The following is a 27,812-nucleotide window of genomic DNA, read 5'->3' on the forward strand; positions in this document are numbered from 1 at the left end:
CAAACCCTGTGGTATTATGTAATCGATCGAATGCAATGTTGTATAGACGGCATACCGTGCATAGCATGTGTGCAGGTCTGTTCTTGCCGCTCTGTCACGCTCCTTGGTGAAAACGTGACACTGCGGTATTACAATGCAAAAGCGTCAGTGTTGTCTTTTCGCAGCCTGCCTGAGTCTTAGTCCCCATTTTAAAAGTGTTCAATCATCTGCATGTTAATGGTTCACCGAGTTCCTGGAAGCCCTGAAATGTTTAATTCTCCCTCCAAGCGCTGAGATGAATGGTGATGCCAGCTGGGGGTAATTCACTATGCTCCTGCTGCCCTCTAACGGCAATGAGTTGTTGTCTGCGTGGCCATGTTTTCTCAGAGGATTACAGCCATTATTAATATAATTCTTCCGTTACATTTGAAAACCAAATCACTTTTTGGATGCAGATCAGTTGGCTCAGTTGGCTCTCACAACTACGTATCTGGTATAGAGTAGTCCCATTCCATTGTGGCTAAATAAAATACTGATAAATGATACTTTAGTCAAAGGTGATATGTCACAAGTGGAATGTAGGTACTTGAGTAGAAAACAAAGTCAAAAAGGTTTTGGCTGATGAAATGAAATAAGAGTATTCAGACCTCTTCATATTTTTCACATCGTTTTGCAAAAATGCTTTACATGTTTTATTTTCAGATCAGTTTACACTCCACCCCTTATAATGACACAGCAAAAAACAGATTTGTGACACTAAATTGACATATACACTAAATTTTTACCCTTTGCTGTGACAATTGCGAATTTAGCTCAGGTGCCCCTCATATCTCTGGATTGTCTTTGATATGCACCAATGTTTCATTGGAGTGCACCTGTGGCAAACTGAACTTGAATGGACATCATTTGGAAAAGCAGGCTCCCATCTATTTAAGGTATAACAGCAGAAACTGCAGATCAGAGCAAAAACCAAGCCTTGAGTTCAGGTCAAAGGAACTGTCACCTTGCAGAGCTCAGAGACAAGATTGTGTAGGAACAGATCTGAGGAAGGCAACGAAACAATGTCTGCTTTATTACAGGTTCCCAGGAGCACAGTGGCCTCTGTAATTCTTTAACGGAAGAAGATTGGAACAACCTTCAAAATTGAGCAATCAGGGGTGAAGGGGCTCAGTATGAGAGGTGACCAAGAACTTTAAAGTCACTCTGGTCAAGGCTAAGTGTGGAGACTAAGAAACTTGCAAAAGGTCAGCCATCACTGAAACACTCCACTGATCTGGACTGGGCTTTTTGGCAGAGTGGCCAAATGGAAGGCTCTTCTCAGTGCAAGATTTTATGGTATAATCCGGGTTACAATGTAGACCCCAATGTTTGTGTTTTTTTGTGCTGGTTTTGTAAATGTAATGCGTTTCATTTCACCTCAACCAAATTGTAAATAAAATATGTGCAATTGTGGTTAGATGCCCTTTCAATGTCGAGGTCATCAATTTTTTTAATAACAAAAATGCTTACGTTACATATGCATTAGCGGTGCCTAGCAAACGGCAACAAGGAACAGCTCGGCCGAAAACAAAGGAGGAAGTTAGCTTGGTGAATCCCCGGACAGCATATCTACAGAATAATAAATGTGTGACGTTTTGAAGATTTCCTGTTTAGACAATAGCACTATGGAACAATAGAGAACAAAGAAAGAAAGTTAATGCGTAGCCTGGTGTCAAAGTACGCCATGTTAGGGAAATGTAAAATAGCAACACGTTCATAGACAAATGACAAAAATGCCTTTACAAATGGTGGAGTATCGTACTTTTTTATTTGCCATTTACAGGTACAGGTTAGTAGAACATTTGTGAATCATGTTAGGTCTTGTTATTCTTATATAAGGCACCTATAAACAGTCATTCTCGAACCAATCTCTCTATTATCCCCCTTATTTTATTGAAATCAAATGTTCTTATTGAACATTTGAACATACCTGTACTTCATAACTATGCTGAAAATGGAGACTCCGTACATAAACATCTCCACATCATTAACTGTAAGTTAAATAACAAGATCTTTCTTTTTCTTTTTATTATTTAGTCTTAAAGTATGTAACTCATCCAAAGTGCTTGTACTAGCTGTTACTATTGTAAAGGTAACATTAGGACATAAAAAAAATGGTTACATAAGGAATCAAGACCTTTGGACCATTCAGATTTGGACCATGTAACAACAGCATAACATGCCAATGTAACATGACGCAACAGAACATATAACATGTAACATGTAACATATAATTTAACATCCCATATCAATGTAACATAAGGTCAAATATAATGTAACATCACACAAATTAATGTAACCTTAATGTATAATAATATAATAATAATGTAACAGTGTAACAAGATATGATGCAACATACTGTATAACAGTGTAAAATATAACAATGTAATGAATGACATAATGAATTGTAACACTACACAGTGTAATGTAACAACAGCATAACATAACACAATGTAACATGATGCAACAGAACATAGCATATTGTAACTTAAGGTAAAATGACATAGGCAAATGTAACATATAATTTAACACACCATGCCAATGTAACATAAGGTCAAATATAATGTAACATCACACAAAGTAATGTAACCTTATACAACTTAATGTAATATAATGAAGCAGCGCATAATACAAGATATAACAATGTAACTTAACATGATGTAATGGAACATTATGAAGCATAATGTAACAGTGTAACATAACATGGTGCATCAAATAACAATGTAAAACAACAAAGTAATATAACTATGTAACCTCACACAGCATAATGCAATGCAATGTTTAACGATATGATGCAACATTACCTAGCGTAATGAAACAGTGTAACATAATATGATGCAACATACTATATAACAGTGTAACATATAACAATGTAATGAATGACAATGTAATGTAACACTACACAGTGTAATGTAACAACATAATACAGCATTCAATGTAATGCAACATTGCATAGCATAATGTAACAACTTGAAGCAACATAATATATTATATAACATAATGTAATGTAACGTTACATAACAAACAAACATTGCGTTATGTATCACAGTTTTAATAACATATTACAAGCAAACAAGCTGTTTTAAACAGTATTCTGTTAGGAAAATACTCATAGAGAATGGAGAATCCAATCCATAATACACAAATTCACTTCCTGTCTATACATTTGCTCAAAACCACCAGCAGCCAGTACATAATCGAAGTGCATCTGTCACGCATTATTGCAGAGAATGCCAAAGCTGGCTTTTGAAACTATGCAAGGAATAGATCCTCTGCAAATCCCAGTCTGACTACTGCCTCGTTGGCTTCTCTCTGTCCCTTACAGATAACCCCGTAACTAATATCATGTATCAAAACTCCGTGGTGTGTAGATGCAGCATGGCTACATCCTGGAAACTCCTCTACTTTATTTTAAACAAACACTTTCTCCCAATCAATGTGGATTGCTCCACTGGGTTCACTAACTGTCTTCTCGCATTAGAAAGGAAATGGTCTGATTTAGGATTTAGCACTGGAGTCTTTCTGGTTAATTTAAAAAGTCCCTGTTGATGTTTATTGGAAAAATAATTCCCGGTCTGGGTTCAGATTGAGGTTCAGTCTGAGCTGGATGATCGTGGTTACTGTCGTTCTGTCATATCGGCTTCATGTTGCGCCAAGTGATTAAAAAAAATGGAGAAGCCAGACTTTCACACTCAAATCCAGGACTGAGCTTGAGACCCTGGAGAGAATCTTAAAAAAAAAAATCCCCACCCTTCCTGATCCCCTCATCTCCCCGCCTGCCTCTGAAAACTTTACGGTGGGATAATGCGTTCCACATGCTAGTGTTCACCCACTAAATCACTGCATCCCAAATAGCCAATCCCCCCCCCCATCTCATTACGTTCATGTCGGCTGTCTCGAAGAAGGACTTCTGGAGAATGGATTGGCTCGTAGATTCTAACTTGTTTACGGGGAAAGTTTGAACAAGTATGAACATTATTAAAAAGTCTCATACTTGGATGCAATCGGGTTGGCGTATCTCAGGACCACGTAATTGGGTACATTGTTGGCCTCCCATTGGGTTCTGTAATGAGGTACTTCGTCAGCCTTCTAATCATATTCTGTCGGGTCTTCGTAGAATAACTTCCATCCGTTTGAACGTCACCAAATTGGGATGTAAAACCTTCCAATTTGGGTTTACCATCTTAGTCCCAGCTAGGTGCTTTTTTAAAGACTCGGAAATAAAAACGACTTTTCCTGAAGCACACTATAGTGCAGAATGGACATTAATCAGTTAACATTCAGAGGTAAGGACAGCGTTTTAAAGAAAGAAAAAAGGAAAGGGTTTTTTTTTTTTTTTTTGAGTCGTGGTAGAAGGCTTTCCAGAAATCTGTCAAGTCAAATAATGCAAGATTGCTAGTGAGGGTTTTTTTGTGCTTGAACGCTTACCTGACAGCGAGATCATTATGTTCTGCATAACAAGCTTAACCCACTTACATCTGTCCCAATCAACAAAATCTGCTGTGCTAAACAGACAGTATGCCATTTTCCAAAGCCAGCGATTTGAGTTGAGGTTCTTCTGGGAATCTGTGGAAAAGCCTCAAGTAGACAGAGATTAACTATAAAATCTATCAAGCTTTCCATGTACAAATTACAGTATAAATGATGGTATTTATTTATATAGCACTTTTAATTCAAAGTCAATTACTTTTAAATATTGTGAAAGGCTTGTGGATGCTAAAGATTTTGTGGATATATAAGACAAAACACAAAATTTACCACAGACTAAGCTACAACTAATCCTAAATAGAGACCCCCAAACCTGCCTTGATTAATAATGTATTGGAAATGGGTTATAATGGTTCAGAATATTAAAAAGATATGTCAGAGCTTAACCAGCCAAGAGCTTATATCAGAGTTTAACCAAGTCCATGTGACCATTATTTCAACTAACTGGTAATCATCAAAAAAAAAAAAAAAGACAGACAATGTAGTCTAGCCAATCAAATTGCACATTTCTACACCTGTAGGACTTGAGTGATGTCTTGGATTTGGATTTACACTTGGACAATGGTCTTGCTAAATATGGTCTTCTCTTACAGATGCACGGATAATGGTGTAATCATTGGTGCAGTGCATTAATGAAGGCAACAAGCTGAATTTTGAAGTTGATACTTGATCCTGAAAAGAATTTGGGGGTCTTTGGTCTTGCTTTAATTTGGGCTTGGACTTAAATGGTCTTGGCCTTGAACTTCTTAGGACTCGATCTTGAATTTTTGTTGCTTTTATCCAGACTTTGACATTGACTAAACTTGTATTTGACCTAATTAAGACTTTATCTTGACTTAATCTTGTTTTAATATGGGTTTGAGCTAGACTTGACTTGGACTTGACCCACTTAAGACCCCAACCTGACCTGATCTTGGTTTGCCTTGGACTTGGAATTAACAATAGATCTTATTTTTACTTTGATTTGGGCTTGTACTTGACTTGACTTGGACTTGACCCCTTTAAGACCCCATCCTGACCTGGTCTTGGCTAGTCTATAGTTGTGTTGCTTAATGTCCTACAAATGCCTGACCGAGCTATAGATTTAGAAGCTCTGGACAGAGATTTTAAGGAACTTTCTATTAAAGAACTTTCCATTTGAAAGACCTTTATACAGTCTGTAAATACTTGGAACAATGGACCATTTGGTCATCCAGATTTGTGTCATTCATTTTTGAGATGACATTTCCCTGAAGAGCTATAACTCTGCGTAATGTATTGTGCTTGGCCCATTCAAGGACCTCGAATAGCAATGTTCTTACTTTGGAAAGTAACAGGAAAGGAAGACTACTCACTCATTTACCAGACACGGCGGACACGAGACAAGCGGTAAAACATAAGCCAAATAAAAGGCTTGTCTGCTACAGATAATGCACCGCATTGTGTCTTGCTGACCCTCGGACACTCCGACCGCTACGGTTATTGTTTCAGCACGCATACACTTTCACTGGCATGTGAGTCACTGTCCAAGGCGTCCAACTCAGAATACCCGCAGCTGCCATTAGTCAAACTGTGGTCATGACATCTACCGAGGCTAGCGGCTCTGTTTCCACTGATGAACCTGATTTTCATTTAGGCCTGCTTCTCTCTCTCTGTCTCCTTTTTTTTCATGTTAGATTCCGAGACAGACAGACAACATTCGCTTCCCTCTGGTCTGTAATTTGACAAAACCTAATAATTACAAGCGACAAAATAAAAGGTCTGTGTCCTTCACAAAATAAATGGGACACAGTAGAGGAAAATATTTGACTTTGTATTCAATTTGCATATAATCCTTCATGGCTTTTTTTCATTTGCATATTATCATACTCGGGTCATGCCCCGCATTTTACTTTACTAGCATAACTGAACATGCATTTTTTTTCCCCTTAAATGCCATGTAATAGGTTTTCCTATTTCCGCAAAAAGTCCCCCCCCATCCCTTTTAGTGTCATTTACATAACTTAACAATTACAACTGACTGGATAAAAAGACAAGCAGATGTCCTCCAGATGAATCTCGAGACGAAACTCCTAAAACTTGTGTACAACCCCGGAGACTGCGTTGTTTTCATATCCTATTAAATTATGATGGGCTACATTAAATTATACGTTAACTTTTTAAATATGACCCAAGAGCGGGGGTTAATTTCCGGAGGGGGGAAGAAGAGGACGTATCGTTCCCGCTTTGTTGTTTCGGATGAAGCCTGGAATCGCGAATGCGCGTCTTCTATTAAAACGGCTACAATTGTTTAAAAGGTGAAAAAAATTCAGCTCTCGGGGGTCAAACTGCGGTATTAAGTTCACGCCTATGCAAGAGTGAAAAATGTTCAAGTCAAGTTTACTGCTCCTGGAGGCCAAGTTGATTCGTTTTTACGTAGTTTCCACATATACTTTCCTTCACAGCTAGTTACAACGCTAGCTAGTTTGCAAATTACTTTTCTTTCGGCTTTTCCCATTAGGGGTCGCCACAGCGGATCATCCGCATGTTTGTTTTGGCACATGTTTTTACGCTGGATTCCCTTCCCATTTATCCGGGCTTGCGACCGGCACTAAGGCTTGTGCAACCCTAACGGCTGGGGTTGGTTCCCTGACCGGGGATCAAACCCGGGCCGCAACGGTGAGAGCGCCACATCCTAACCACTAGACCACCAGGGACCAGCTGTGTTAAAATCTAGCATGGACCTGAGAAGCAGATGAATACATTCACACTGTGCACCAACATTTTTTTCCATTGTATACAAAGTGGGTGAATTAATGCAGTGGTAGTGGAGCTTTGCCATCTCGGTTCCTCAGATCCTGGGCTTGGGTTACTCTCTTTTTCAATTTTCCACAAGGGTTTCCTTCTTATTCTCTGGAATTCTCCTACCTAGCAAGACGTACCAGTAGGTGGATTGGCAGCACTAGTTGTGTACGAGTCCTGGGATCCTTCAACACTGACCAGGATACAGAACTTACTGAAGTTCAGAAATGTAAAAAATTCAACTGACTTGTGAATTGGTACTTTGATACTGTTTTTTTGTTGTTGTTGTTTGCTGTAAAAGAGGGATGGAGTACTCCGTCCACGACTTTTACTTGGTCTAATCACGTGCCTCTGACCATTTAAAAAAAAAAAAACAAAGTCTGAACTACAGGAGCTGAGAACTTGATGTGGCAGGAAGAAATCCCATCAGTCCATGATGTACCTTCAGTGTGCTTCCCATGGCCCCCAGAAAACATGGAGTGAGAGGAGTGAAAAAAGAAAAAAAAAACAGCAGGAGGTTGGAAGTTGGAGGAGGAGGAGGAGGAAGAAGGTGGAGGGCGGAGTGGGAGGAGCTTGTAAAGCCCGAGCTCCCCGCCCACTGGTGCTTCTACTGGCTTCTCATAAACTTGGACGCGTCCTGCTGAACGATGACCAAACGGCACGAAGGAGCACGAGCGAGCCATCGTGTCGCGTCAGCGCGCGCTGGATAAATCCTTACCATCCTTCATCCTCATCATCATCTTTTTTTCCCCCAAAGAAAAAATAGGAGGGGGGGAGAACTTATGAAAAAAGAGACAGATAGAAAGTCCAGACTGCGGTAGCAACACCTCAGAAGGGAGAAGCAGATCAGAGGCGTCCTCTACAAGCTCCAGAAGATCTCGAAATCCCAGGAGGAGTTCTCTATCAGTCCCGAAGTCAAGGATCTCAGGCTTCCAGGGAATGAAGGGAATGATCACGCGGAGAAGAAGCGCGTCCCGGGACATGATCGTCTTATTGTTTTTCATGCTGCGCGCTCCCGGCGCACACTGCGCGCTCCCTTCCACCCGTGAGTAGGAGTAGGAGAGATTTTTTTTTTTGGTATGCGCGCGCGTGTGCGTGTATGCCTTTGCGTGTATTCGTGTGTGCGAGTGTGCGTGTGTGCGTGTGTGTGTGCGCGCGCGCCTGCGTGCGTGCGTGCGTATTCTGGAGTCTTAGGACCATTCCAAAAAACTTTTGAGACAGTGTTTGTATATCTGTACATCAACAAAATAATAAAATAAATAAATAACAATAAAAAAACAAAAAAATTGACATTTTTGTCAACTCAGCATCAGCTTCTCATTTTGCAAAACAATGCAAAAGTGGGAGAGGGGAAAAAAAAGAAGTGGTGATGAGTTCAAGGTCTCAGTAGGTCACACTAATATTCAGCCCAACTGACAGTTCTGTGTGTGTGTGTGTGTGTGTGTGTTTGAGTGTGTGAAAGTGTGCATGCAGATTTCCTTAATGTCCGACAGCAAATGATCTAAAGCACAATCAGGATTCGTTTCATTCCCAGCCAATGGTCCATTTCATCCATGTTCCATGGTCCTTTTGCATCCATGAATACAGTAATATTAGTACGTTATACACCGTGAGTCTACGTGTTGACGTACAAGAGTTGAATTTGCTGTCATATTTTTTGGGTTTAAAAACATTTTGGGCCGGCACGAGGATAAATTCCGTACTTTTCAAAAACGTGATTTCATAAGAATGGCCTTGGAAAATTCGGAACGTTGCAGCATTTGAGAGAAGGAACGGAAGCCGTTTATTTAGTACTTGCACATAAGGACTTTAACATCAAAACCTGTCCAAATATATATATCGTATATATCAAATGATTTCCCCAGACTCTCCCCAGTGTTTATTTGGGCCCAGCAGGATTTTGCCTCCCTCCCGCCGCCACAGGTGTTAATCCCGCTTCTAAGCCGTTAATTTCGTATAAGGGATTCCGCACTTGTGCCGCTTTTCCAGCCGTTTTGTGTCGTGTGCAGGTGTGAAAACAAAAAAACAAAAAAAAGACTAATTACGGCTAATTAAGCCTGACTGTATTCACACCCTCTTCATCAGGTGCGAGACTTAACAGCACTTGAGAATGTGGCAACACACGTTTTTTTTTTTTTTTTTTTGTAAGCCAAAGTGGTTTTCCCCTGGCCTCAGTTTAACATAAACAGACACAAACGCATGTGTAGGCGAAAGACCGTAGGCCTGATCGTATCCTTTTAATGCACCGATGATGAATGCTGAATGACGGCGTCAGAGGTAGCTCCCCTTTTTTTCGCACCATTCTGAATTGTGCTTAATCCGAGGGATTTAACCGGAGCTGCCGCATGTTTGCTTTGGTTTTAGAACGTCTTGCTTAATGCTAACCCCACAGGACCTTTTTAGATTTTGTTTCCGAATCTTTTTTCCGAAACGACGTGCTTGAGTTTTCCTGTTCGGGCTCAGGAGAAAACTGGTGATCGCTGCTGTGAGTGTGTATAAGTAATTCGAAGATGATTTCTGCGCTGACATTAGTATATGCGAATTTGCAACATCAACATTAAAGTTGGTATTGACAATAATTGATATCCGGAGCGCCTCATATTCGGATACCTTACGAACAAAATGGCTACACACGTAATTCAAGCATAATCTCTATTTATGAATCGATCATTTCTATAGTGACAGCTTCTTTATGGAGATTTGTAGGAAGGAAGAAAAAACATTGCATCATTGATGTGGTGAGGTCATGGAAGCAGTCTGCAGCGTCAGCCCTCCGGAACAGTCAATAAGGACGAAGGATGTTGCGCTTCCAGTTTTCTCTTGATGTGACCAGCTGCATTTTCTAGTTCGAGAACAAAAGTTGCTGATGATGTTAGTGGTAATAACACCAATAACAGGACCTAATGTACCTTTTTTTGTGGACGCTCTTTGTCCTTTTGTCCTGTATCCGTCCTTCCAGCGATGGCAAGCGTGCACCCTCAGGACCCAGCCCTTCGGATTGGTGCAAGCTTGACCGCCACGTGTTCTGTCGGAACGGACCACGGACTACATGCCAGCTCGCTGTACTGGACGCTGAACGGCCGACGGCTTCCCAGCAACACCTACAGCGTGCTCAGCCCCAGCGTCGTCAGCGTCACATTGAGCAACTTGAGCGGCTCGCGGCAGCGCTCGGGCGACAACCTGGTGTGTCACAGCGGCGGGGGGCACGTGCTTGCCGGGTCCTGTCTCTACGTGGGCAGTAAGTCTTGTTGCATGGTTTATCATGAGCAGGGTGGTGTCGAATACTCTGGAAAACCGTTGACGGCTGTATGCACAAGACAAATGAGAAATTGTGGGCGTGGCCTGTTTAAAATATAGCTAACAATAGCTACAAGTCGTTGTAATAGTCCCGGAATTCCAGTCCCTGCTTCAGCTGTGCACTAAATTATTGGTGACCTCGTCGAACCATGATTTCAGCATTGTCATTACATGGTTATATCTTAAAACCGCTTCTGGGATGAGCCCACCCCCTACCGACAAGTCCATGAAGGTTCACCGAATATTGGATCGTTCTAAAAATTATTACAAATCTTTGCTTTTTTCGTTGCAGCTTTCATACTGACATGCCACATGTTTGTCCCTCAATTTTCTTTACCTGTCTGTATATTCTGCATTTTTTTATTAGGCGAATAGACAGGTGGAACGTTGCATGCTTCTTTTTTTTTCTTTCGGTCCTGGTAGTTGGTTCTTTTTTAAGCTGGTTTTGATCGGCCATTGGACTTTTCTGAGTCACATCCGAGAATGAATTCCACTCTGAAAGGAAATGGACCATCATTTCGGTTAGTCTTTCATTTCAGAGACGTCAAATATCTGTGATTAGACTGGCAAGTGAGTCAAGGTGAGTGGACTGGGGCGTGTAATTTTGTAATCTTGTCAAAATGTTAGGTATGGACTAAAGTGAAACAAAAGAGAGGCACATCAGGAGGGAGTAGAGGTGTTTGGCCATAAAAAAAGAAGGTCTATAATGCTACAGCTAGTAGGAACAAGTCAAAATGACTAGGCATAGGCATTTACTTCTTAACTTGATTTACCGCTATTAGACGTTTCATAATGGCATGACTGGAAACGCTTTTAAGAGACTGAATAGAGGCTCGAAGTACGTCATTTTTTGTTTTTTTTTAACGACATTAGCAATTGTGAGCACTTGTTATATACCACGGATGTTCCAGATGCATCGTGAATGGCAAATGAATGACTCTGAAACTCATAGGTGTGTAGATTGTAAAATAAAAACTGCGGTTTCCTGTTCAAAATCCAAGAGGGGGGCACAAATTGGGCATTTAAGTATATTGCTATGCATCGCATCCAAAAGTTCGCACCCTTTCTTGGATTCCCTTTGGAATACCGCGCTCATGAGATTACACCCAATTGAAACCGAACCCACAAATGTTGCCGTAACGTAAAATCTGGAGCATTTTTCTTTGCTTTCTAAGGCGAGCAAACATTTGCCGAAACAGTAAATTTTTTGGGGGATTCTGGGAGTCTGTGTTAGGGTACAACATCCTTCAATGAAGAGTGTCAGAAATGTTGTAAGCGCAAGCGGTCGGAGATGCTTGGTAGTGTCCGACGAGCAAAACGATTGGCCCAGCTGTTGCCTTGTAAAGTCAGGCATGCTGCATGAAAACAATTATTACTGCTAAGTGATATTAACTTGCAGCTGCAAATGGTTATTGGCCCCGACAAATTGTGTCAGGAAAAATTAAATGTCAAGATTTTGTGCTAGACATTTGATGTTTTGTTTTTACTCTTCCAATAAAACCTTGGGACTTCAAATAGAATTTGGGGTCGTTTTTTTCTTTTCAGTTTTAAAAGTTTATTTAAGACTGACAGTGGAATTAGACTTCTGGTCAGTGCAGTTGTTGCAAGTATTTCAAGCTTTCGGCATACGGGTTTAAGACACTTGCTGGGTTTCCCGCTGCAATTGGCACCCGTGAGTTCGCTCCGGCCGATCGGCATCTCCCAAAGATGGAATGTCAAGTTTGCTGAAAGGTCCACAATATGGAAAATTCCTTGCGTCCTCTCAGACTGACATTGCGGGACGGAGCCACGCTGTGTACGCTTGTTAAAGTACTATGTCCCGTTCTTTCCTGAGCTCCCAAGGTCTCGTCCTCGGTGTCTTTTAGCCTTAATCAGCCTCTGACACTTCCACCGCCTGCCTTTTGTTCTCAGTTGAATGGAATCTTGGCGCCTTTCCCGAACTTAATCGAGGATGGCAGCTGAAAAAGCTCATCCGCTGTTGAAAATATTTAAAGCCCGGGCCATTATTTTCAGGATCTCGATGAAGATCTGCTTTTTCGTGTCCTCCTTCTTCTTCTTAATGTAACGTATGTTTCGCGGACGCAGATTACAATCAGTAGTTTAGCTTCCATACGAAGATTTCAGGAGACATCGTCTGTGTTTGGATTAGCCTGTTTTGCAGTGTTGAGGTTGAACATTGCAGGATGAAATCAGTAAAGCTCTTTCTGTTTGTTTTTTGTTTTTCTCTCCGTTTGGGTTCTTTTAGTGCCGCCGGAGAAACCCGTGAACCTCACGTGCTGGTCGAGAAACACAAAAGATCTTACCTGCAAATGGGCTCCTGGGGGTCAGGGCGAGACCTTCATTAAGACCAAATACACCCTCAAATACAAGCTGAAGTAAGTGCCCACATCACACTCACACACATACATGAATTTGTTGATTTGTCATCGATGGCTGTTTTATCTTTTATTTATATTTACATTTATTCCAGGATTTGAACTTACAACCTTCCAGCCATTTGCACTGAACCGTTTATTATTAGCGCTTTTTTCTTGCACGAATTATTCTTTTTAGCCCCGAAGGCGTTTTTGTGGGTGTTTGAGAAGCTCTCAGACCGGATCTGCACTAATCCTTTTGATGAGCAAAAAAAAAAGGGAGGTTATTCAAAAAGACGGAAAGAAAAGAATGCGGGAGGCACTTATTCACGCTTTTACGATTCCACAGGATGCTGCAAGCTTTACATATACGTTTTATTTTTTATTGAGCCAGAGAGAATTCGCTCAAGTTCCAACAAATCGCATCAGCCATACTGTATATCTCGACCGTTTATTGGTTGGTGGTCAAAAAACAGTTGTTTTTTTTAGATGTTTTTGAAATTATGCCTGAAACCAGCTATCGAAATAGCGGAATCTTAGTGTGGAAATGCGTTCTGATGGACAACCCATTGTTGTGGTTGTTGTTTTTGCACAGATGGTACGGCCAGGAAAAAGAGTGTGATGACTATAGCGGAGGACAGCCATACACATGCTACATCCCACGCGATCTCGCCCTCTTCACGCCCTATGAAATCTGGGTGGAGGCTTCCAACCAACTTGGGAGTGCCACCTCAGACGTCATCAACCTAGACATCCTGGACGTGGGTGAGTGTCTCGAGTGGCTCGACTATTTTGAATGTGTGTAACCTCTGATCCATCAGTGTCACTCGGGCGACTAGAGGAAAGAGGGACAAAAAAAGTGTGTGATGGATTGTCCCACACCTACCTTGTTCCTTTGATAGTGTCATCTCATTGACCCTGGGGGTTTTTTGTCAATATATGAGAATGGAAGTTTTTGGACCCACACATGCCTTGGGGCTACGAGTAAATGTCCATGTGACATTAAAGGCAAGTCTCTAAAATGCATTTTGCATGTTATTATCTTTTATCACTGACCTTCAGCTGACTTTTCCCCTCATTACCTCTACCATATCTACCAATCAGAATCAGACTTAGGTAGGAAGGGGGTGGAAGGGTTAAAGGGTTATTCATCATAGAGCTCTTTAAAAAGGCTCCAGTTTACGACTTGGATCTTGGATCCTATGCATGTCTGACACCTGGAAAGCAAAGGAACAGAGGTGAGCAAACAGCTGGAACAGGAAGGTGGGTGTTGCAGTAGTGATACCAGAAGCATGACGCACTCGTCACACCCAAACGCCTCCACGTTTACTACACAATTGAAGGCTTCTTTGCATTTTTCGTGATGTTATCAGCCATGTGTGCAACCTAGGAGCAAATCCCAGAAGGAAATGTAAAGTGAGTGTTGCACATGATATGTGGTGAAGGAACACAAATTCAGTACAGTAGAAACAGCACAAAGCGACTTTGCTCCCCATTTGTATTCTACACATACCGTACCCATGAACACAAGAAGAGTTTCTCTTTCCAACGTCATTTCTTCATCCACGAAGGTCGAGAGTGCTGCCGCTGTTGCTCTTTCTCACTAGACCCACCGCTCTCAAACCACCCATAAGTGTTCAATTAGGCCGAGATGTGGTGATGAAGTGTGAAGCCCGTAGCATCTGATTTGCATCATTTTTTTCATCCTCCATCAACTCGTCATTCTACTAAGGAAAACAAGCGGCCATGCTAGCAAAATAAACGTTTCCAAGGCGACGTGGAACAGCCAGCAATTTATTTTTCCTCCACTACTTTGTTATTTATTGGTTCATGCTCATCACATATGTACACATGCAAATTTACAGACACAGGAAACTCCTTCCATAAATGCTGTTTTAAAAGGAAAGACATCTGTTATTTTAACATTTATTATTGTGCTTTGGATTTTCTAGAATGTTCACCATACAAGTCCAGCATCAAGGATTTGAAGCCAGAACCTTTTAACCAATCAGATTCAAGAACATTATACATTATCACCCTGAGTAGTGAAATAATATACATTACATAGACACAAATTGGGTCACCTGAATTTTCCAGTTATCTGTGTGATTTCACAATTGTAAAGGAAGGCCTTTGGATGCATTAGATCCAAATTCCCCCCTTACTAGAACTAGGAGACCAGTTCCTGCACCGTTGTGCACTTCTGTGCACAATGCCATCTTCATGAAGATATGCTTTCCATGGATTAGAGTGGAAGATCTTGAGTGGCCTGATAAAGAGCTCTGACCTCAATCCTACTGAACACCTTTGGGATGAATTGAAACACTGACTGCATCAGAGACCTATTTATCCTACATCAGTACCTGACTTCACTAACACCCTTGTGGCTGAATGAGCAAAATCTCCACAAGCACCATCCAAAATCTAGTGAAACATCTTTCCTGCAGAGTGGAGGTTATATTATTGCAAATGAATACTAAATGTGGAATGGGGTGTTCACAAAATACACATGAATCTAATAGTCAGATGTCGACAAACATTTGTCTATGTAGTGTCTATGCAGTGTACTGTATATAAACTATAGTTTCTTATCCTGTCCAGTGACAACGGATCCTCCGGCAGACGTGCATGTGAGTCGCGTTGGTGATTTGGATGACCAGCTGACCGTTCGCTGGGGTACTCCGCCTGCCCTCAAGGACTATCTCTTCCAGGCCAAGTATCAGATCCGCTACAGGCTTGAAGACAGCACTGAGTGGAAGGTAACTGGCCTGTTATTTTAAACCTTTTCTCTTGGACGGAACTCCTTTGCCTCCTTATCCATCCATCTATCTTGAACCGCTTGCCGAGTTCATCGGATGATTGACAGTGCCGTTTATTTGATGGCCGATTGATTTTCACTGCAGTATTTTTATTAGCGAAAGCCGAGGTTTATTTTAGAGGTCGGCCCGAATGGCTGAGGACGCCTCTGGCTTTTCTTTGCACGAGCAGGAACCTTGCCATGTGGGAGTTTAGAGATTTAAGGATATTTTTACAGGATCTTGAGCAGACACCTAGCTTCAGTGATTCATGATGATATCAGATTTTTGTGCAAGAGGGGTTTAGATTTATTAGGCCGAAACTCGATATCCTAGAGCTTTAACAGTTTTAACTAACGCTGCTTAATGTTTCTTTTTCTTCGCTTTTTTTCTCTGCCAGAGTCAGAGATCCATCATTCTCCCTGATTTGTGGAGCTTCTGTATGAAAGTGTAGTAATGCAGAAATAAAACCTAGACCATCTTGTTGTTGTTTGGCTTTCCAAGTGAACTTAATAGCAAAGTTTGGAATTTAGTGACTGCAGAGATACTACCACCACCACGTTTTATCGGGGCAAAAACGTTCAACCCCTAACTGCATAAGGCTAATCTCCCACATAGGAATCAAAAACACATGCTTACCATCGGCTTCCCAATGAATCATGGCACCCAGGTATGCGAATCTTGTCCTAAGGGTGATAGGAATATCCTTGGTTAAAGTTACAATGGGTTCCATTATAGAGGGAAATAAGGGAAAGATTTATTGCGGTGCACCTTGTAAAAATGTCACCACTTGTGCCAAGAATCTACTCTAAATGGAAAAAAAACCACATAAAAGTTAGGAATTGGAAGGGAAGGATAAGACAGGCGTCATTAGTTGAGTTCACTTCACCCAAGCGGTCGACCAGATTGTATGATTTGTTTGCGTTGTGCTAATTGTCACCGGTATGCTAGCTGTCATTAGAAGCATTCGTTAGCAGGATTCTTTGAAGGATACTTTTTGGCTTTGTGTTACAGGATTGAGCTTGAAAGCATATTGGCTTTAAACTGTGCCCCAGTGAGTTAAGAATCCGAGAACAAATTTTGTGAGAATAAATCCCAGACTTTTCCAGAGAACCACTGCTAGGCTTTCGACCAAGATCTTTAACCCCTTGCTCGCTTACTTGTTAAATATACATCAGTTTGCGTTCATGAATTCCAAACAAACTCAAACTGTACATAAACGTGCAGAAATTACCACATAATATATGAATAAAAATATTACTCCTAGCAATGCTGTTACTGCTAACAGTTAGCCAAACAAGATATTTTTAGAAAAAAGTTATTTTGTGCCTTCATAGTTTGTTTCTTGTGGAGTGTTTAATGGCTGCTATTGTTACATAATATTGCTTGATTACATGTTAAATGATAAGCTTTGTCGGCAGATTTGCAAAGCAAGCTATCCTTACTAGCGACACACACTCACTCGAAGCTGCAACAATTTCTCAATTTAATAAAAGGACAGATATGATATAAGATAATGATCAAATTATATTAATTGTGCATAATAACTAAAGAATCATTGGACCATGCATGAAACAGAATGAGTCTGAACAATTATTAGAGATAATTGATTGGATTTGTTATTTGGGATTGACTTATCCATTTTTCAAGTAATCAGAAACACTGGAAGATGTAACTGAGGTGTACCGACAAATCATTCACTGACAAATAATAGCTCTGGACATTTATTCTTGGGTTAAACCTTGGATTTTGCTTAAATAGTCTGCATTTTTTAACAACAAAAGGAAAAGCCAAGATGAGGAACAGAGTCTATGGGACAAAATGATACATGCAATCAAATATTAAGTGTTATTCACCTTAATTTGCTTGATCCTTTCCATAATTTTTGCTCAACCAAAAGCGGCATGATTTGCCCCCAAAGGGGTCAAATTCTATGTTATTTAATACAAAAATTCTTGTCTTATATTCAATGAATTGGCCTTGTCAATCTAATACTTCTGGGGGGGACTGTATATATAATATATATATAATTGGATGTGTTAGAGGTTGCGTTTTTTTATTTGAGTTCTTCAGATGAAAGTACTTGGCTAATCTGGCTAACTCATGGTACACCGAGTACATAGTTTCAATAGTCGGTTTCATGACAACAGGAGGAACAGGAGGCTACGAGGTTTCCGGTTGTTGTGTCGTCATAAAACACAGCCTTGAAATAAGCTTTCACCGTTCTTTGTCTTCTTTTGTATGGTTTCAATCAGCAGACAGGTTCTCTCTCAATCAGGCCCGAGAGATTAGCTAACACGTAACACCACGTACCGTTATTTTTTTTCCTTTTGCTAGGAGATCCGATTCTTCCTCAAAATTGACCAATACGCGATTATAAGGTTTTTATGCATTTAATTTCCTTTTAAAACGATGTAAGGTGTCTGTTCCGGCGTGTCTCCCTGTCCTATTCCCTGGGCTACGCTGCTAACCCAGCAAGTCTGTTAGCATTCAACAGTTTGGTTGTAAATGATGGCCCCGTGACGAATTGGAGCACGGCATGACACTTTTAATCGCGCCGGGTTGCGGCATGCTCGAATGTTTGTTGCTTTTTTTGTAAAGGAAAAGGGAGATGGCGGACACGGGCCGAATCAGGACGGTCGCGGTTGTGAAAAATTACATGGGGCCCCGGTGCTTATTATGCTGCTCCGAGGCACAGGAATTCCTGCATTTGGAAGTCGTCCCCTCCTCTCAAATATGGAATATTTAGAAAAGCAAATTAGGAGGAGAACGAAAGGATTCTGTCTTGGCTTGGGTTTCGGCTGCCGCTTGTAAGCTGTTGGTGCCGTCTTCACCCGTCCAATTACTCATTCTGTAATAAGTAATAGATAACAGATTTTCCTCTCGGGGCGAAGTAGGCGTGCATGGCTAAGAACAGCATGCAGCGTGTGTTTGACTGTATCGTTTACTGTCTCAGGCTGACGTGTGTGTGTTTGTGTTATGCGTATGTGTGTGTTAACTTCTTTCGAGGATACATGTCAGATCCTCTCTCCGAGAGATTATTGTATCCTGCTTAACACTCGAGCCTGTGCCAGCTTGCTTTGTGGATTCTAGCATGAATGGTCTGGTTTTTAGGAACGTAAACAGGGGCCTATCAGTCAAGTCTGTGTGAGTGTGTTTGTGTGTATATGTGTGTGTGTGTGTGTGTGTGTGTGTGTGTGTGTGTGTGTGTGTGTGTGTATCTAGGTCTTTGATGTGACGTTTTTTGTTTGGGTTTCTCTCTCTCTTGCTGTAGGTGGTTGATGACATGGGAAACCAGACGTCCTGCAGGTTGGCTGGGCTCAGGCCGGGGACCGTATACTTCGTGCAGGTGCGGTGTAATCCAGTGGGCATCCTTGGATCCAGGAAGGCAGGCATCTGGAGTGACTGGAGTCACCCAACAGCAGCATCCACTCCACACAGTGGTAAGAGATGCTTTAGCTCGAGTTGCTGGATTGTTGCAATTGGTATTGAGGACTGATCTGGGAGAGGATGTATTTTTTAAGATGGCAAAAATCCAGATTGTGTGCATGTTGGTATTATGTGGGCTTCGTAAAATGCAAATCAGATATGCACAACACAGTCTAAAAAAATAAATAAAAGTCAGTTCGATTTGCAAATGAACCACTTCATGTGTAATGTGTAGAAAGCCTCAACGTATTTAAAAATGGATTAGAAGCAAATTGAGATTTGCACAGTGGATTTAAATGATCCTGACCAGAAACCTCTAGTGGTTGAAAAGGAATATTTACATGTTGGTAATTGACAACACCAAACCAGCGTAACATATAATAATGACATAATGAACGGGAAAAAAATTGATGGCTAGCAGACATCGAGCAAAATGTCAAAAAACACAACGAAAGAAAGGCCCCGGCAGGATTGAGACACCATTCGTCCTTCATCACGTCGCCACATATTGTACGTGTCCTGCAGTCCGTGGTTTAATGGGAGACACATTCGAGACAGTGCTAAATCCGGCAGCTAAAAAAACCCGTTGCCGCACATGAAACAGATTACACGTCCCACACATCTCTTCCCACTTTGCGGCTCGCCAGAAAGTGGCCGCAGGGAGCATTTGATACATTTGTTTCGAAAGGCTGTTTTCTGAAGATTAACAGATTAGCTCCCCACCACGTTCCGCCGCTTCCTGTAACTCACACGCCGCATCTGGAGCGACTAAAGACGCTATTTATTTAAAGTGAAGCTGAATTTATTTTTTTGCGCCGTCCCTGGGTTTCGATATGTGGCCCAAAACTGAAAGAAAACCCAGAGGTAATTCGGGAGACAACCGGTGCGATACGATAACAGTAACACCGTGGATTGTAGGGAAACGGTATAGGGAGTTTGGTTGAAATGTCCAACCATTTGAATTGGTCTTGGGTCCATGAACGGACTTGAGCCAGTAACCTAGATATAAAACGTCTTGTGTTTGTTTAAGACCCAGGAGGTGTTTTTTTAACAAGGCTAACTTGCCTTGTCATTTTATTTTACAGTTCCAGGATAAACTCCATAGCAATACCTCCTATTGCCATGATTAGTGTTGGCTGTAAGTTTTCTGTACCCACTTACAGCTATTATCTCATTAAAGCCCAGGTTTACTTCGCTCCCTGCTGCGACCGTTTGCCTTTCTTTTCCCCGTTCCACAATGTTTCCATAGCTTCTGGTACTCGTGCATCATTTTTGGGATTTTTTGCTGCAGCTTGGCCAAGGTTTTGAAAATAGCTTGGACCCAAACAATCATTGTCTATCATCCAACTCCAATCAGGGCCTGGCAGAACAAGCTATCCTGCTGGGAAAGTTCAACAATTCACGTCACAGTATGAATTTTTAACCCAATGAAATTACCTACTCTTGCACACGTTGCAGAAGTAACTGAAACTCCTTCGATGGTGCAGATTGAACAACAAAAAAAGTTAGCAAAAATTAGGACGTGATGCATAGACATTTTTCATTAATGAACAAATGAACTTAGGTGAGAATTAAAAGGAAATTAAATTGATGATACCTGCTTATAGGTCACACTTTGTACATTGTATAGACTTGGTTCAGTTTGTCCCTTCCGGACCCTACAATGACACAAGTTTGAAGCAGTCCCCTTATTTTAAAACTAGTACCTAACCCATGCAAACCCCCGAATACAAGTAAGAATTAGGCTCTTGATAGTGAGGTACTCATGGATTTGGATCTTCTGTAATTTGGGGAGGAGGCCAAGCTGATCATCATAAGTAAATCACCGTTGACATTTTTGTATTTGTATCTGTTATTCAGAACGCTCAATGGTGGGTTCGTGCGACTCCAAAGCTGCCCGGCAGAACTCAACGCTACGTCAGGACTTGAAGCAGTTCTTCAGCTGGGTGCGCAAACGCGTCTCCGACTGCAGTGCTATGAGCATCAAACAGTACGACCAGTGGCGTGTCTGGCTGCAAAAGTCTCACAAAACCCGAAACCAGGTACATGTGATATAGCATTTGGCAGAGACTAAATATCTCCTTTTTTTTGCTTACAACAAGCACACTTCCCAATCGGAAGTCCAACATCTTAACCACTGAGAGATAATTCTTACCTCATTTCCACCCAATCACATATGTTCTAAACAATAGCCACAAACAGAGCATTCAGCAAAATTTGCAGACGAGAGAAGACAGACGGAAAATACTCAAAAAAGAGTAAATACTCAAAAAACACAATAAGCACATCTAAATTATACATATATAAATATCAATTATAATATTGCAAGCAGAACAAAATTAAACACAAATATACGAAGAATATTCAAAACAACATTTGCAGAAAAAATACAAAACTGGCAAAATCCTAATAAATGCACACATATTACTAAAATAAAACAGTCCATTATCAGCTCTGAAATAAACAAAAAGTCTAATATTAATATTTCAAACAATTTACAAAACAAAATATGCAGACGAATTTCTGACATGTACAATGTACATGCAAAATGTACAAACAAAATACTAAAACAAGATGCGAAAAATATTCATACTTTTAACATTAAGTATAGACAAAATAATCCAGACAAAAGATTCAGATGAAACCAAAAGTAAAGGCAAAATACAAAGTATAAATTCAAACAAAACCAAGACATCGTATTCTGCTCAAATACAGTAGAATAACCATAATATTTATAATAATAAGCATGCAGACAAAAATAATAAATACAAAACAATTAGAAACAGACAAAACAATCCATACTGACATCTTATTCAGGCAAAACAATAATGCTGTATAATAATAATAATAATAATAATAATAATAATAATAATAATAATAATAATAAAAAATAATAATAAAACATGCCAAAACACCCAATTCCAAAACAAACAAATATTATGACCAAATATTTCGACCGAACAACATATACAGACAAAATCCTTCAAAATAAACAGACAAAAACAAGAAACAAAATGAGCACAAAACTCCACACGCACACTCCAAAATTTAGTTCATCTTCCCAAAAGAGTGAAGGTAATAATGGAAAAAAAGGGGAGTTAATGTTTAAAGAGATGTTTAAAAAGCACATACCAATCTTGTGGTGTATTCAGACAAAACAATAATATAAATACTAACTATAAGCAACAAACAAACAGTATAAAAACAGAAGGCAAATATTCCAGACAAAACAATAGATACAGTCAAAATACGTAAACAAATATGCCCTAAGACTCCTGACAAAATATTATGGGTAAATAATAAACTATTTTGGGGGGAAAAGAAAAGTGAATAGCTGAGACAAACTTCTCAGACAAAACAATAAATACAGACGAAATCCTCCAGAATGTGCTTTAATATTCAAGTGAGCAAGCAGACATTCTGTGCTGTCTAGACTCCTTTTTTCTTATTAATACAGGACCGAGCGCATAATAGAGTACAAAATAAATAAACGTCGGACAGTAGCGTCTGAATATTAGATCCAGGTGTGTGTTCAGTGATCTCTGCAGGGCCCGGGGGAGAGACGGCCAGCTCAGAATTACACACTAACAAAGTAGAAAATTCGGGGTCAGTTCCAAAGTGTGTTTTTTTCTTCAGCTTAACTCGAAGCGATGAATCTACAAATACTGAGTATTTAACCCTCGTCTTGTTTTTTTTTTCCTTCCTTTTTTTTCATTTTTGGTGTTTTAGATAATCGCTCCCAGCTCTAACGCAGTGTGGGCCGTAAGAAAAGCTCTTCAATTCCTTTTTTTTTGTGTGTGACAGGAATGACAGAAACAGGGAATATTCCAGAAGCTCTAGTTTAGGATTAGAAAGAACTTTATACGGTTTAACTGTAGAGTTAACGATTTAATACGAAAAAAGTCAATGACAATATATTATTATATACTAATATAATTATTACAAAATGATTTTGGGTCATATTAACGGACCCTAGGATAGAAATAAGTTGTGTATTGATGTGGCATTATTATAAATGAGTATTATTCTAGTTAATATTTTTCATTTTTATTTTATTCATTTATTTCTATAGCGCTTTTCACAACGGACGTTGTCTCAAAGCAGCTTTACGGAACTGAAGAATTAAATTCATTAATATTCCTAATTTAGAATTGTGTTATAATTTCCATATTATTTATTTATTCACCTATTTATAGTTAATGATTTTTTTATTTATCATTCACCATTATTTACATACATTTTGTTCATTTGTTCCATTTAATTAATGTATGCATTTATTGATTAATATTTGTATTTTATTGTCATTTTCATGTTAATAGTATTTATACATTTCTTTTGATGTATTTTAGCGTCATTTTTAATTTTATTTTATTACTGTAACTTTTTTATATACATTTTTATATTATTATTGTTATTGTTGTTGTTGTTGTCTTTAGTGGTAATTTCTAGTCGTAATCCCCAACAAAATTGCCACTCGCATCTCTTTCTCTCTCTTTATTTATTTATTTCTTTTTACGATTCTGTGGTAATTCTTTGTTTGGTAATGGCTAAAGGGTTTGTCTCACAACAGGTCTGCGCTCACAAGTGCACGCAAAGAACATGACCGACAGATCATTAGCCACTTTTCCTAACCGTCTACGTCTCCCCCCCCCATCCCCCTTGTGTACGCTGTGGTCTCTGAGTTTGAGCAAGGACACATGCTAAACGTTTGTCCGTGCGACCGAGGAACTTTTGAATGGGGACGGCTGCCTCTAATCTTCCAGCGCAGCATGAAGTTTTCCAGAACCTTTGAGCAATTATACCACCCAAATGCAAAGCCTTTAAAATGCAGCCTTGTGATTAAAAATGCAGCTTGACCCCCCCTAAAGTATTTTGATCAGTGCATTCCTTTTTTCTAAAGCTCGCCCGCCAATCAGTCGGTCACAAACCTTTGAGTCTCAGTACCTGCGATTTACTCATCACTTTTTTTTGTTCTATTCAGGTTCTTCAAGGAGACAAATCGTAGCGATGTCACGCCCTTGGCTGCTTAAATCAGTGGACAAGATGGGGGATTGCTGAGGTGGGCTGGGAAGGGACAGCTAGTTTTCTTGTTCCTGACACACTAGCTGTTAGTCCTGCTGCGGAAACCGACTTCAGAAGGAACAACACGAGATTTCAATTCCACTGGACACTTTATATATTTACAAAAGTGCCTTTTTTTATGATCTCTACAGAAAACCAGCCGTGTTTTTGTAACATTTGTTTGATAACCCATGACAGATGGAGGATATCTTTAGGCTGGGGGATTTTGCACATTTTTTGTTTCCCGAGAATGACGACACTCCATGATATTATGACATCACATAAGATATCTATAACCGGTGCCTTAATGTTTTATGATATTCTATTCACAAGTGTTTTGCCAAAGATACCTGTAATCTTGCTGTGGGTCATATGGTTGGAATATTCCTTCATTATATAAAAAAAAAAAATGAACCATTCCACATTTTTACAAATGAAGGGGAATATATTCTTAAGAATGTAATTATGGATCAAATATATGGACAAAAGTGTGTGAACACCTGAGCTTAAGGTTGTCATGTGCCCATTCCCTATTCCACATTTATTCCCAATTTGCTGTTATAATCCCCTCCACTTTTCTGGGAGGATTTTCCACTAGGTTTTTGAGTGTGCTTGTGGAAATTTGCGATCATTTATCTACCATCCAATTCATCCCAAAGGTGTTCAAAAGGGTTGAGGTCAGAGTTCTACAACACAAGATCTTCCACTTTAAAGCAGATCTACATTGTTGGATTTGTGCACTTTATGTTATGCTGGAACAGGTTTGGGCCTCCTAGTTCAAGTAAAGGGAAAATTTCATGCTACCACATCTAAAGACATCCTATACAATTCTGTGCCTCCAACAGTGTGTTAAAGGTTTTAGGAAGAACCACGTATAGGCTGAAAATTCAGCTGTTCCAGTACTTTTGTCCCTATAGTGTATCTATTTTTGCAGGTGTTTGCATGAGTGAAATGAAACGAAACCATAACATTCAGCAGCTATTTAACAAATTGAACAGTCAGATGCTTGTTACTATGTAACTACTGCCAAAGAAAATTGCAAAAAATATTGTGATATTCTCTTCCTACTTTCAACCAGGCACGAGTGTCTACTTCTTTGCAGTACCTCGAAGCTTGAAATACCTCGCAGATTGAAATATGCAGATGAGCTCATTCACAAATTCAAAACATTTCCAAACAAGTTTTCAATAATGGATTTTTTTTTTTATTTTTGATATTTCATTCTCAGTATGTAGCTGTCAAAAATTGGTGAAGTATTTTGTTGAGTAACCCAATGTTTTTTTTTATTGATGCTCACCTTTGTCGTAATTACCCAGTTCACTTTTTCTACTTCTGTTGCATCGGGACTCAAGCTAAACATCACAAGCGGCCGGGACTGACTGGCTCACCGTTTTTGTTTATTCAGCAGTGGATTAATCCTTTTCCTCTTTTTTCCGCCTTTGTGGCTGAAATTCCAAAGAACCACCAACCACCTATCCCTCCAAAAACATAAACTGCAATGGAGCTCTGCAGCATTGGGACTGTTAGTAAATAATTGTATGTAATGTTATGTACAATTGTACTGCTTTTTATTTTTTTGTACCGAATTGTATCAGCGTATTTAAAAAAAAAAACACACACAAGTGTAAAGTTTCTGGCTCTTAAGTTATAAGTAGGTAGTTTATAATATGACTGACTGAATTATTAAACTGTAATATTGAACATCACGTACATGACCATTGCAGTTTTGTATTTCTGGTGTAAAAATATATAGTTGTATTTTGTACTTTTAGGAGATTTTGTGTGTTTTTTTTATCATTACTAATTCACACAGGAGGAGGAGGAGGACTCTTATTTGCCTCCTATGTCATTTTTCTTTTAAATGTAAAGAATGTAAATATGGTAAGTCATGTTTGAAATTTGTTCCTCGGCTAGTTAAAAAGCTAGCTAATTACATATTGTTAAATGAGGTATTAAATTAGCTAGCTAGTTACATAATGTACAGTAGGTGTTCAATTTGCTAGCTGGTTAAATATTGTACATTAGGTATTGAATTAGCTAGCTAGTTGCATATTGTGCATTAGATCTATGTAGATATCTATTTAGATCTATAACTCTAGTTATTTTTGTGGGTTAGTTTGCTTAATTGTTAAATACATTTTTTCAATAAGCTTGTTTATTTAGCTAGCTAAGTTTGGGACTTTTTTAAATTGATTTTTATATTTTATATATAGGTATGTAAAATAGGTTTTACTTATTTTACTTATTTTGCTCTTGAAATTGTCTTATTTTATTTGCAAATCATTAATCTTTTTTGAAGCATTTATTTTAAGAAAGAAGCTAAATTATGTGACAATAGAATAATATTTAAAACTAGTTAATTTTTATTTACTTTATCAACATTTTACACAACAGTGAAAAATAAAACAACATTTTCTTCATTCATGACATTTTTAAATTAAGTAATAGTTATGATAAAGTTTGTTAAATTATCCTAAAAGTCTAGTTTTTTAGAGGAACCTGATTAATTAGCCAGCTAGTTAATTTTGACTTTGTCCTGGAAGTGACTTTCAGCCTATCTCGCATATAACTGCTCTTAAATGACTGCGATACAATAAGAAGGTCCGTGAATTTCACACAAATGTTTGCTTTTGATTTAAAATCAACAACCAGCAAATTGAAAATAATTTTCTGAACCATTAGAATTTTGCTAAATTTTACACTACCCAATTTATGATATTATAGTTCATATACACATGAAATTCTACACTGAAATTAGTTTTATATTTAACAATTTCGAAGAACAGAAAGCATGAAAATCTGCATCATAAATCATAAATATTTAACATTCTTCACTATTTCTGGGTCACAATTTGGGCCAGATCTTGGCAGAATTTGTATGTTGAAATTTCAGCATAATTTCATTTATATTCTCTCTATTGTGCATTAAATTTTCTAAATAAATAAACAAAGATTTTTCTAACACAGATCGTCAGGTTTCCATGTCAATGTTCTAAGATTCTACATTTTTCTCCAGTTATGTCTGATAGTATAATTTGTAATAATAAAAAAGTTGTATTGAAATAAAGAGAGAGAAAAACTACTTATGTTGTTTTTTCCTTTTAGACATTTTGACCTGTAGTTTGATAGACAAAAAGAAATATTAAACAAAGATATGTATATTGTTTTAAATAAACATACCTTTTAGATCCCGTTAGATCATTGTGTCCTGATTATATTATATAAATATATATTTCCAAAGGAAAGCATTTGAACAGTAAAATGATTTGGTCAAATCAAATACATTTTTTAGCTTAAGTTTATTTTGAGGACAAACAAACACAAAAACTATTTACTTGATACACAGAACTGTCACATAAAAAGTACAATACATCACTGGTTTTAGTAATATAACAGAATTAAACATATTTTTAAATATTAGAACTATCATATTTTAGTAACAGTACTTCATTGTAAAAATAATCATTTCAAATTGTAAACTTTTCTTATTGGGCACACACACACACACACACATATATATATATATATATATATATATATATATATATATATATATATATATATATATATATATATATATATATGTGTGTGTAAAATACAAAATGTTAAA

At 38.9% G+C, this 27,812-nt stretch overlaps 1 protein-coding gene across 1 annotated transcript; it reads left to right on the forward strand.

Moving 5' to 3' along the window:
- Positions 1–1,773: 1,773 nt before the first annotated feature.
- crlf1a (cytokine receptor-like factor 1a) lies at positions 1,774–27,174 on the forward strand. The gene is made up of 8 exons (XM_046851885.1): positions 1,774–8,311; positions 10,226–10,504; positions 12,809–12,938; positions 13,513–13,682; positions 15,519–15,676; positions 18,987–19,155; positions 21,002–21,183; positions 24,123–27,174. Exons 1-8 carry the CDS (start codon positions 8,206–8,208, stop codon positions 24,144–24,146), a joined length of 1,218 nt encoding a protein of 405 aa, XP_046707841.1. The 5' UTR covers positions 1,774–8,205; the 3' UTR covers positions 24,147–27,174.
- The last annotated feature ends 638 nt before the right edge of the window (positions 27,175–27,812 follow it).

Source organism: Silurus meridionalis, chromosome 6, assembly GCF_014805685.1.
Source record: "Silurus meridionalis isolate SWU-2019-XX chromosome 6, ASM1480568v1, whole genome shotgun sequence".
Classification (NCBI taxonomy): domain Eukaryota; kingdom Metazoa; phylum Chordata; class Actinopteri; order Siluriformes; family Siluridae; genus Silurus; species Silurus meridionalis.

Coding starts and splice junctions, on each gene's coding strand:
- crlf1a (XM_046851885.1), top strand. CDS start 8,206: ATGAAGGGAATGATCACGCGGAGAAGAAGCGCGTCCCGGGACATGATC. Junction 8,312..10,225: donor CTGCGCGCTCCCTTCCACCC/GTGAGTAGGAGT, acceptor CCGTCCTTCCAG/CGATGGCAAGCGTGCACCCT. Junction 15,677..18,986: donor AAGACAGCACTGAGTGGAAG/GTAACTGGCCTG, acceptor CTCTTGCTGTAG/GTGGTTGATGACATGGGAAA.